An 11584-nucleotide genomic window follows, 5' to 3' on the forward strand; every position below is an offset into this window, starting at 1 on the left:
GTTTTATCCTCATGAAGGAGCTCCGTCCTGGCTGAGTTTGGGAGATGGGAGTACATAACATTGCAGACCAGGTACGACGAAAAGAAAGCGCTCCGTGTTTGTGCTGTGGCGCAGTCTATTTGCTGGGAAAAGCCCTGTTCTTGTGCGCAACGTACTGCGTCTTATCCGCGGAGCAAGTCGTTTCGTTTTCAGCTTATCGGTGGTGCATCTTTATTTGAGTGCATGTCGTAAACATAATCATACAATCACCTGTGATGAGCAATGATGTTCGGCATTACGTACGTTTCTACTGCTCTGGGTCGGGGCCATCTATGTAGCATAATTAGCTACAGAGGCTAGCTGACGTAACTAAGTACTTGCACAAGGGCCTGCAGGCCTCAGCCAGGGCTCCGTCTATTTCCTGGAAGCAAACAAGAATCTCATTCGGTGCCCAACCAATGCACCAAATACAACATGTAAAATCACGATAGCACATTTTACCAATTACACTGAATAGTGCGCAGAGAAAATCGCAGCGAGATGGGACATTACATGTTAGCTAATCGTCGTTAAGGTTGTGATGTGCAACGGTAACTTAGCAGGTATTTCTGTGTTGCAGCCTCCTCTGGTCCAGGCCATCTTCAACCGTAATGCTGAAGAAGTTCAACAATTATTGCACAAAAAGGAGGATGTCAATGCACTGGTATGTATGACGTGCTTTCAGTTTCAATGCAAACGGGCTGTTATCATGAAGCACTTGGGTCCTGTTATCTATATCCGTTAAACATGACGGTTTGACGTCACATTCCCCTTAATTGATTTATTTTACCCACAGGACCAAGAGCGCCGCACGCCACTTCATGCTGCTGCCTGTGTGGGTGACGTCCATATATTGGACCTCCTCATTGAATCAGGTGAGTGTGTGCACCACTGCTACATGGCTATGTGTTTATTTTGAGTCTTCTGCATTAATGAAAAGTGGTGCATTCTCAAATCTTTGTCACCACTCCAATAAACATTGCCCTCATTGTCAGTTTTTTGCTCTTTCTACTTCTTCTTAAAATGTGTTACTTTTTTTTTTTGTCTGCCAGGTGCCACTGTAAATGCTAAAGACCATGTATGGTTGACCCCGTTGCACAGGGCGGCTGCTTCCAGGAATGAGGTAAGCAATAAACTCATATCCAGGAGTCCAGTTATCTCTGTCAAGATGACTTCATCCTCTAATGCCATTATGTATTCACCGGCCGTGATTGTACAACTCTTTTAGATTTATGCACCAAATATATTGTGCTGACTGAAGGAAATGCAGCAAACTGCAGATATAATATATGCTTTAAGCTCTTGTGATGGTTTTCCTTTGTCCACAGAGGGCAGTGGGTCTGCTGCTGAGGCGCGGAGCGGAGGCAAATGCACGAGACAAGTTCTGGCAGACACCGCTGCATGTGGCTACTGCCAACCGGGCCACTCGCTGCGCAGAGGCCCTGCTGACCCAGCTGAGCAACCTGAACATGGCAGATCGCACTGGCAGAACTGCCCTGCACCACGCAGCTCAGAGTGGGTTCCAGGAGGTGAGTCTCGAGTCATTGGCTTCCTATTTTGAGAACCTATGAGATGTTGTTTTCCTTCAATTTTATTTTACTCTTCTCACAGATGGTGAAGCTGCTGCTGAACAAAGGGGCCAACCTGAGTGCCATCGATAAGAAGGAAAGACAGCCTATCCATTGTGCTGCTTACTTGGGTAAGCAAGTTTCGATTTCTTGCCAATTCTGCACACGGCACACATTTTCACTGTCACATAGCAGTAAAAAGCTCCTGTTGTTCATGACAAGTTTCACTCAAATGATGAGCAATAACATTGCCAAGTCCTTACGTCATTATCTATCTACAATCGCTGATTGTTGTGTCTCATACTTGGACTTCTCTGTTTGTGGCCATTATTGCTACGAATCCCTCAAAGATTTGTGTTTTTTGTGTTTCCCGTAGGGCATTCAGAGATTGTGAAGTTGCTGGTGTCCCGCAGTGCAGACAAGAGCTGCAAGGATAAGCAGGGCTACACACCTCTCCATGCTGCAGCTGCAAGTGGTCACCTCGAAATTGTAAAGTACCTACTGAGGATGGGGACAGAGGTGAGCGATTTTCACATCATATAATATATTTATATAAATACATTAGTTTAGCTGCCATGTTGTCTGATCATTAACAGTCACAGCGTTTAACCAATACTCTCTCACCATCTGCGGAAATGTGTCACTTATGTTAAGATTTCTCGGACTCCTGCCTTTCAGGCTCTTGGCTCAGTCTGATCGGGTGTTTGTGTTTTGCTGTCAGATCGATGAGCCCAATAGCTTTGGAAACACTGCGCTCCACGTGGCTTGCTACACGGGACAGGAGGCTGTGGCTACCGAGCTGGTGAACAACGGAGCTAATGTTAACCAGCCCAACAAGTGCGGCTACACCCCTCTGCACCTGGCCGCTGTCTCCACCAACGGTGCCCTCTGTCTGGAGTTGCTGGTCAACAATGGGGCAGATGTCAACCAGCAGGTATGAAATGGGTTCAATTCACTTTACCTACTGTTCCCTATATGTTGTGGTGATAATGCTGTGTTAAGATGTGGCACTGCACTACATTTTGTTTGGTTTTGGCCATTGTCAAAGACTTTTACACTCATTTTCAAATTGGAGATGTAAAGAAAAGCGTGTTTGGTTTGATGCTGTGGTCCAAATTCATGAAATGAACATAAAGTAATGGAGATGGAGATAATACACAGTTTATTCCTACCCATGTAAACTCTTTTTCTGTAAATGTGCAGGGGTGGAACATTTATCACACACGTGTATTAAGCCGCTAGAAACGAGAACATTTCCATCGTATGTGTGAAAAAGAAAATGTCCTGATATAAATCATGTTATTCATCTTTTTATAGCTTACAAGACTGTATACATTATACTGTGTGAAAGTGAGACCTGTCACATTATAATTTATTATATTTATATGAATTTATGGCAGATGGTGTGGAAACTACTTGTTAGCTACTGCTCCCTGCAGAAACATGCTTAGAACTTGTCAAAACATGCATGCTAAGTTATACTAAACTGTGAATTGTTATTATCTCTTAACTACACTCGAGATGAAATAATGTGATTTTATATTCGTTTGTTTTTTCAGAGCAAAGAAGGGAAGAGCCCCCTGCACATGGCAGCCATTCATGGACGCTTCACACGCTCTCAGATCCTCATCCAGAACGGTAACGATGAACTTGTCTGACTGATCTGTGAGAAGACGTTTGTCCCAATGAGCCTTGTATTCACTCCCTCTTCCCTTCTTCACATCAGGTGGGGAAATTGATTGTGTGGATAAGTTTGGCAATACTCCTCTCCACGTTGCTGCTAAGTACGGCCACGAACTGCTGATCAGCACGCTCATGACCAACGGAGCGGACACGGCCAGGTATCAGAAACGCCTTTAGTTGTACTACAGATAACTAATACGAAGAAGCATCAATGTATACATGCTGTGAAACAGTTGGTTATCAATGGGGTTACATTTAAAGGATGCACTGATATCAGATATCAGGCCAATACGGACATGTTTATTTATCATATACGTTATATGCTGGAATTTTAATACATTTTGACCAATTTGTTGCTGCATTAAAAGTTTCACACTTAAATTGTAATTCCTGTTCATTTTATAGATTTCTTTTTTTCTTCTTTTTTTTAGTAAGTTACAGATTTAAAAAAAAAAAAATTAATGTTTAAGTTAAGCCTTACATGTGAAACAATGATGTGGAACTAATTCATTAAATACCGGTATTGGATCCGTGCTCCATATCGGCCGATACCTAAAGCCCAGGTATCGGTATCAGAACTGAAAAAGTCGTACCGGTGCATCCCAAGGTCCATTTTAACATTTGACTGTTTCTTTTCTAATATTCTGTTTGTATGTTTTTCTAATTTCCAGGCGTGGAATAAATGGAATGTTCCCCTTGCACTTAGCGGTGCTGTACGGGTTTTCAGACTGTTGTCGCAAGTTACTCTCCTCAGGTTTGTCTTTGTTCCACAAAAAATGTGCATTCCGATGAACAAAATCTTTCTATTTTTATACGCTTTGACGTTTGCCGTTACCGCCATCGTGTTCCTTCATTACCCTACAGGTCAGCTGTACAGTATAGTTTCATCCATGAGTAAGGAGCACGTACTTTCGGCTGGGTTTGACATAAACACCCCTGACAACTTTGGGAGGACCTGTCTACACGCTGCTGCCTCTGGAGGGTAAGATGCAGAATCTGCTTTGTCACATTTTAAATGACCAAAAAATGTTCCAGTCGCACATGTCTGAAACATCTAACTTAATTCCCTTTCCATGATCATCTTCCTTTACAGAAATGTTGAATGTCTGAACTTGCTCTTAAGTAGCGGTACCGACTTGAATAAGAGGGACATAATGGGAAGGTGAGTTTCTCCTCCTCAGATGTTTTCATGCTGCTGTGACATGCTGCTGTGTGACAGTAATGTAACTAGTCTGAGTGACGATTCTCTCCCCTCTCATCCTCCCTGTAGGACTCCGTTGCACTATGCGGCTGCTAATGGGAGGTACCAGTGCACTGTGACCCTGGTGAGCGCTGGCGCTGAAGTCAACGAGCCTGACCAGACAGGCTGTACTCCCCTGCACTACTCTGCCGCCTCCCAAGCCTTCAGCAGGTTGGACAACGTTTCCCTCTCCTTCTGCGTCAAACTGTAAATAAATTAAAAAAATTCTTGACTTTCTCATCTTTTTTTCCTCGTTACTCATACGTATGCAGTTCAAGCAGTTTGCTGAATGTTTGGTTTCATCGTCAAATCGCATTCACTTGTGAGCAACATCAAGCTTTATTAGACATCAGTGTAACCATCTAAACAACACACAGAGGAATGTGTGGTTTTGCAATGATGTGCATGTTCTACCGATATCAAGAGAGTTTATTGAATCAAAGCATTTCTTGTCATTTTCAGAGTTGATCGTCATTTTTCTGGGAACCATCAGAATGATGAGGATGAGGCGAAGGAGTCGTACTTGTGAGTGTTTTTTCCTTTGGCTTTCCTCTCCATCGAACCATGACGAATGTGATCAAGGCTTAAGATTTAATAAACGGACATCAAGTTTGTTTGTGGAAAAGATGTGTGCCTAAAGGCCGCTGAAGGAAATGAGTCTCAAGGCTCGACAGTATGGGTTGTGGTCACGTTAGTGCTGAGACCGGCTCTGCTCTTTATCCTTTCTCTACATGTTTCATCGTCTTCTCATAACAGCTGCTTGGAGCATCTTTTGGACAACGGCGCTGATCCATCGATGGTCAACTCAAAGGGTTACAGCGCTGTTCACTATGCAGCTTATCATGGCAACAAACAGAACCTGGAGCTGGTGAGTTTTTCCGTTTTTAATCTGAAACTTAAACTTTAATACTCAACTGTCACACATTACATGCACTCGTGCTCCTATTCCACTCAAGCAAATGGCCCAGATCTGGTCCATAAGACTTGGGTCAACACAATATTTTATTCTGCTGAGTGAAATGTATTTGCGGTCGTGTTGTTTAGCCAAAACTATTAATTAATGGGATCATTTTTGCAGGCTTTTGCATGATGAAAACACGTCAGGTGTAACTTTTCATTGATATTAATATGTGTAGCATGTTTATCTATTTCCTCAGTAAATTAAATGAAATCCACTCTTGTGGTTTATTTCTCAGCTCCTGGAGATGTCCTTTAATGCACTAGGAGACATAGAGAGCAGTATTCCAGTCAGTCCTCTGCATCTTGCTGTGAGTGTTTCTCATTTAACCAACTCTGGTCGAAGCCGGTTTTAATCGACCGCTTAATGCTGACCACATGCAAAGTTGTGACTGCCCGTCTCTGCTCCCTCAGGCTGATAAGGGCCACTGGCAGGCGCTGCGTGTGCTGACGGAGACCGCGGCCTATGTGGACATGCAGGATGCCGCAGGGCGTTCTGTGCTCTACCTGGCTGCCCAGAAAGGCTACGCCCGCTGTGTGGAGGTGCTGTTGGCTCAGGGGGCCTCCTGTCTCCTCAATGACAACCGCCTCATGTGGACTCCAATTCATGTTGCAGGTATACGGCTCTCCGCTGGACGATCTCATGACAATGTTTCTGATTGTTACTACCCTGAATGGTCTACATTTTAACTTGCAGAGAATAGTTTTTATTTATTTATTTATATTCTCTCCTGTGCTTTATTTTATTCCAGCTTCCAACGGTCACTCGGATTGCCTGCGCATGATGATAGACTATGGGGAGGAGGGCGATCTCACCAATGTCGCAGACAAATTCGGCCAGTGAGTTGTTTTCTTTGAAACATTTTGTACATTCAGCTTTCAAAAACAGTTTAATGCCTAAAGCATATCTGACCAATCAGCACTCGGTAAAACATGTCTTCATTGTTCCTTCTGTCCCCTTCAGGACCCCTTTGATGCTAGCTGTTCTGGGAGGTCACACTGACTGTGTCCACTTCCTGTTGGAGAAGGGTGCCTTGCCAGATGCCAAGGACAAGAGGAGCAGCACATCTTTGCACAGAGGGGTAGGTCAAAAACACAACGGCAGAGCATCGGCTGCACCACAAAAACTCATACAAGACTTTGACTTTTAATTGGTAGTGAGAATTAAAGTGAAATGCTTTATTGTCAATGTTGACTTCTGTTTTTTAATACACAAAAAATAGTAGTTTCGATCATATAGCTAAATGGGCACCTGCCTGATGAAATAGTTAAGCTGCATCCAGCAGTGTTTCCACATTTCCCTGGTGGCAAAAGAGTGAAATATCAACATAAAGGAATGATGGTTAAAGCTCCTTTTTTAAAGTCTTACTAGCACCATCTGTCAAGGAGTCAAAAGGATAAAAGCTACAAAGCCCAAGGGGGGTTAGGGTTAGGTGGCCAGTTTCCTGACAGGTATTTATCGTAGTCATGGATTAAAAACCTTTTTTTAAATGAGATGTCTACAAATAACATTCAAATACAGACCTCAGAATAAGAGCTCCCTGTCCAGGAAAGTAGCTTAAATCTAATGAATGCTGCTGTGGTCAATAAGTAGAATACCTAAGGGCGAAATGTGAGCAGGAAATGATGTCTTATCTAAAATGTAAAGATGTTGTTATTGTAATTTTTCTCAGTCCAAGTTGTTTGTATCAATGGAGATTGTCCGGCCTTTGTTCAGGCGGTGTTGGGCCATGATGACTGTGTGACAGCCCTGCTGGAGCACAAAGCATCTGCACTGTGTCGGGACGTACAGGGTAGGACGCCGCTGCACTACGCTGCATCCAGAGGCCACACGGAGATCCTGGCCAGTCTGGTGCAGGCTGCCATGGCCACAGACCAACAAGATAAACTGCTGGACAGCAAGCAATACACCCCATTGCACTGGGCTGCTTACAAAGGTTTGCTTCGTTTGATCGACTGGAAAAGGCTAAATCCCTAAATGTTGCAATAAATCAGTGTCACGTCTGTCCATAATGCTGAGTGTGTTTGTTCTTAGGGCATGAAGACTGTTTGGAGGTTTTACTTGAATTTAAAACATTTGTCCATGACGAGGGAAACCCTTTCACCCCCCTGCACTGTGCTCTGTGAGTATTCAGTTGGCATGTGCTTTTGCCGCATGTCTTACTTTGTCAAAACTAATTCCTCAAAAGAAACGAGACAATGAGTATGTTTAGATGGAATCATTTCATTAACGCTCCGCTCTTGCATGTAGGATGAATGGCCACAGCGGTGCCGCAGAGAGGCTGCTGGAGTCTGCTGGGGTCCACATGATTAACACCAGAGATGCAAAAGGAAGGTGAGAATGCAGAAACAATACTTATTTTTACATCTTTCTTTCTTATAAAACAGGTCTAAGTACTAAATAAATACTGTGAGAGGATTAACGCTCAATCCATGGAGAATTACACACAGCCCGTATTCAGAAACTGAGCCTTAAAACGAGTCGTCAGGATTTCTGTATGATGAAATAACTAACGATACGCGTATTCGTATTGAACCGTTCGGTACGAGGCTCACGAACCGAATACATTTGAATAAAAAAAGAAGAAAAAAAAAAATTAAAACCTTTATTTAACCAGGTAGTCCCATTGAGATTAAAAATCTCTTTTGCAAGATGTAAGTAGCAATACAAGATGTAAGCAAGATGTAAGTAACAATACTACATCACATTAAGGAGCAGTTTTTGTTTTTTATGCTTGTGTTGCTAAGAAGACACCCCAGAAGATGGGTCACTCAGGTATAGTTCCATCATTGTTCAAAGTCAAAGAATAACTTTATGATGTTAGTTGTAATGAATAAATATATTTTAAAATCAAGTACATTTCTCTGGCATTTATAGTACCGAACCCAACCGTGAATTTTGTGAACCGTTACACCCCTAGAAATAACTACACAATGAGTAGACCATTTCACAGTTTTAAATGTAGACATTGTAAATGCCAATACCAAGACCTCATCCTTCTGTCTTAATTGTTTGGACTGTCTCTGTCTGCGCCTGTAGGACCCCACTGCATGCTGCTGCATTTGCTGAGGATGTCGCGGGACTTCAGCTAGTACTCCGCCATGGGACAGAGATCAACGCAGTGGACAACAGTGGATGCTCTGCCCTGATGGTAGCGGCTGACAAGGGACACAGTGGCACCGTGGGTAAGTCTTTGACCTGTTGTTCTTAAAGAACTAGTTGTTTCCTTAAGAATAGCTGATTGTCACACTCGGGACATCTGTAGAAGCAGGAAATAAATGTCTGTCTGCCTTGATGTCCTCCAGCCATCCTTCTTCACCGGGCCAAGGCTGACCTGACGTTGCTGGATGAGAACAACAACACTGCCCTGCACCTGGCCTGCAGCAAGGTACTCAAAGCTCCACTGTGTTGTGCTGAGTATTAACACCAAGTAGTACGTAGACATGTGGCCATGCAGTTTTTTTTTTTTACTTTTAATTTCGTTTTGTCCCACAGGCCCATGAGATGTGTGCCCTGCTGATTCTGGGGGAAATCCACAGTCCCACACTCATCAATGCCACCAACAGCGCTCTGCAAATGTGAGGAAGCTAGCAATACTTCTAAGCTATCAACAAAAAAGGGGACAAAGATCATGGAGTTTATTGGGATTTTCTGTAAATATTTGTGAGCCTACATTTCTACAAAAGCCCCGTTAAGCCAATCGCCTTGAAAAACTTTGCAGGCCATGTCTGTCATTTGTTTTAATCTGACCCCTACTCTGAGGCTGGAACCTTTAACTTTTATCGCCTCTGAATGAGTACGCACATTGGGAGAATAAGGTACCAGGTCGAGTATTAGTCTGTTATTGGGGTCACATGTCTCTTTCTATTTATCAATGTAAAAACTTCTAATGTTAGAATTGCAGACTGAGTAGTAGATGTGCCAGCTGTGTCTCACACTCTTTCCCACTCTCTGTTCCAGGCCCCTCCATCTCGCAGCACGTAATGGCCTGGCTACGGTGGTGCAGGCACTGCTGAGTAGAGGAGCCACTGTGCTGGCTGTGGATGAGGAAGGTGAGGCCTCTCGACGCTTGGTGAGCCATTAGAGCTCATCCAGTGTGATTTAGATGTAGTGTTACATTAAAGTGAGTTGGAGTCTTACTCTGTTTAATAATGATTTAGCTTGTAAACTATAAATCATAAAAGCTTTTCTGACCATTTTCCACAGCACACGAAAGTGTCAGATTGCCCACTCGGGGTCCAGATATCTGTAGCTGAAGTTGGTGTGGGCGAACAAAAAGCCTCGATGCAAAGATTTTGCATCGATGGTTTTTAGTAATCGATTTACTCGAGGAATCGGTTCAGGTTTAATGTGAATGTGTTATCTGTCAATCAGGCCATACCCCGGCCCTGGCCTGTGCTCCCAACAAGGACGTGGCGGACTGCCTGGCTCTGATCCTCTCTACCATGAAGCCTTTCCCCCAGCGGGACCCTTCCTCCTGCTCCTGCTCTTCTCCCACCGTCTCCCCCTCCACGGGTCTCAACTTGCTGAAGCACTGCGGCATCACTGCCGCCTGCGCCCCCTTGCCCAGCAACGGCCTCCACAACGGCTACGTCAAAGACCGTCACGGTGCACCGGTTGGCCTGGACGGGTGTCTGTCTGAGTGAGGTCCCTTTAACATGGCCCAGAGGACCAGGAGAGCACCCACCCACATGTCTGTTCTCTGTGTCTGTTTGTGTGTGTCTGTGTTTGTTCTTCTCTTGAGGTGCAGTCAAACCTAATATGCAATTAGATCCCATTCCTCCATCTCCTGGTAGTGCTTAACATGTCGAGGCGGATTGCTCTGCAGGGTCACTCAGATGAAGTGTGGCATTCCAAAACAAACACTCGCAATCTGGCCATCTCTAAACCACTCGACCCTTTAAAACCGTGTCGACATAATGATATAACCGACGTCTAAGAGCATGGAAGTCTCTGCATCCTCACCCGTCTTTCTCTTCATATCGCTCAACATAAAAGTCATGTCATGTTTGAATCCGTTGCGGGTGACCTTGTAGAGGAACATGCAGCCTTCCCAAAAGAATGATCAAAGAGTTTCTTTGTTTGTTTTTTCTTTTAAATTATATTTTCTTTCTTTTTCGTTTTTTAATTCTCCGTTAGCCTAGCATTTGTATGAAGGAAACCACACAAGGGAAAAATAGAACTTTTGCTGAAGAGTGCAATGCTTGTGTACGACAGTACAATCCGGAAAACTTTGGAAAAGGGTCACAAAGATGTTAATTCCAGAGTGTACTTTAAATGTACGGCCTAGAATTGTTTGGCATTTTAAGATAATTTGGGAATGCTGCTGAATACATCGGCATGTCTCCTTCCAAAGGAGAGCGGTGTTCGGGTCGGCGTTCGTAACATTGATTTGTTCTTAATGCTGACTTCATGTTTTAAAGATGCTAAATAAGTGTTTAAGCTAGAATGTTTCTAAGCATATAACTTATGACCAAAGTTGATCAACACTATTATGGCTATAAATTATTTATTTGAGATGAACTGTACTGTATAGAGAAAAGACAATAGATCTCGATATACCTCGTCAACTCGTTTAGCAGCTGCTTCATCTTCACCCGGGGGTCCGTTGGCCTGACGTTCTCTCTCCGTAGGATAGTGACTGACTGAGGCCTTGTTTATTTCTAGATGAAGGCTTTACTAGTAATATCTGCCAACAACACCTCATCAAAGCATCATATATCTTGAGCACATAAATGAACAAGCCATTTCAATTTATTTACCATCTATTTAACAGTGTTTTTTTTTGTTTTTTTTGGAAAGGATTTTCCAAATTCGAAAGGCCTAATTATCGAAAGAGAGCAATCGGTTTTGGTTTTTAGGCACTCGTGACATTTTTGTTGTTTGTGTTCTCTGAAGTTGAACCGGCCATCAGCTTTGTGGTTTTTAACAAACTCGCACTCAAAGAGTATTTCTTGGAGCTGGTGAACTAGTCTTGAACATCTAATAGCTTATCTCTCAACTTCTCGGTGGTCGTGTCTGATCGATTTCAACAGTTGGAGTAATGTCTGCTATTTTTATTGGGCAGTTTTCAAGCAATATTTTCTTTTGGCCTTTTTTTGTTTGTTTTTGTTTTGT

At 43.3% G+C, this 11584-nt stretch overlaps 1 protein-coding gene across 1 annotated transcript; it reads left to right on the forward strand.

The window, feature by feature from the left end:
- ankrd52a (ankyrin repeat domain 52a) lies at nucleotides 1-10113 on the forward strand (the record flags this gene model as incomplete). The annotated part of the gene is made up of 28 exons (XM_079273246.1): nucleotides 1-71; nucleotides 599-682; nucleotides 815-893; nucleotides 1071-1141; nucleotides 1347-1547; nucleotides 1630-1717; nucleotides 1963-2105; nucleotides 2308-2520; nucleotides 3146-3224; nucleotides 3313-3427; nucleotides 3941-4023; nucleotides 4134-4251; nucleotides 4363-4431; nucleotides 4540-4680; nucleotides 4972-5034; nucleotides 5266-5377; nucleotides 5706-5777; nucleotides 5881-6082; nucleotides 6219-6306; nucleotides 6431-6548; nucleotides 7184-7403; nucleotides 7502-7589; nucleotides 7718-7801; nucleotides 8507-8652; nucleotides 8773-8855; nucleotides 8963-9045; nucleotides 9428-9519; nucleotides 9842-10113. The coding sequence occupies exons 1-28, from the start codon at nucleotides 45-47 to the stop codon at nucleotides 10111-10113; spliced, it is 3234 nt and encodes a 1077-aa protein (XP_079129372.1). The 5' UTR covers nucleotides 1-44.
- Between the last annotated feature and the right edge of the window lie 1471 nt (nucleotides 10114-11584).

The sequence above is a fragment of the Melanostigma gelatinosum genome (assembly GCF_949748355.1).
Source record: "Melanostigma gelatinosum genome assembly, chromosome: 8".
Classification (NCBI taxonomy): Eukaryota; Metazoa; Chordata; class Actinopteri; order Perciformes; family Zoarcidae; genus Melanostigma; species Melanostigma gelatinosum.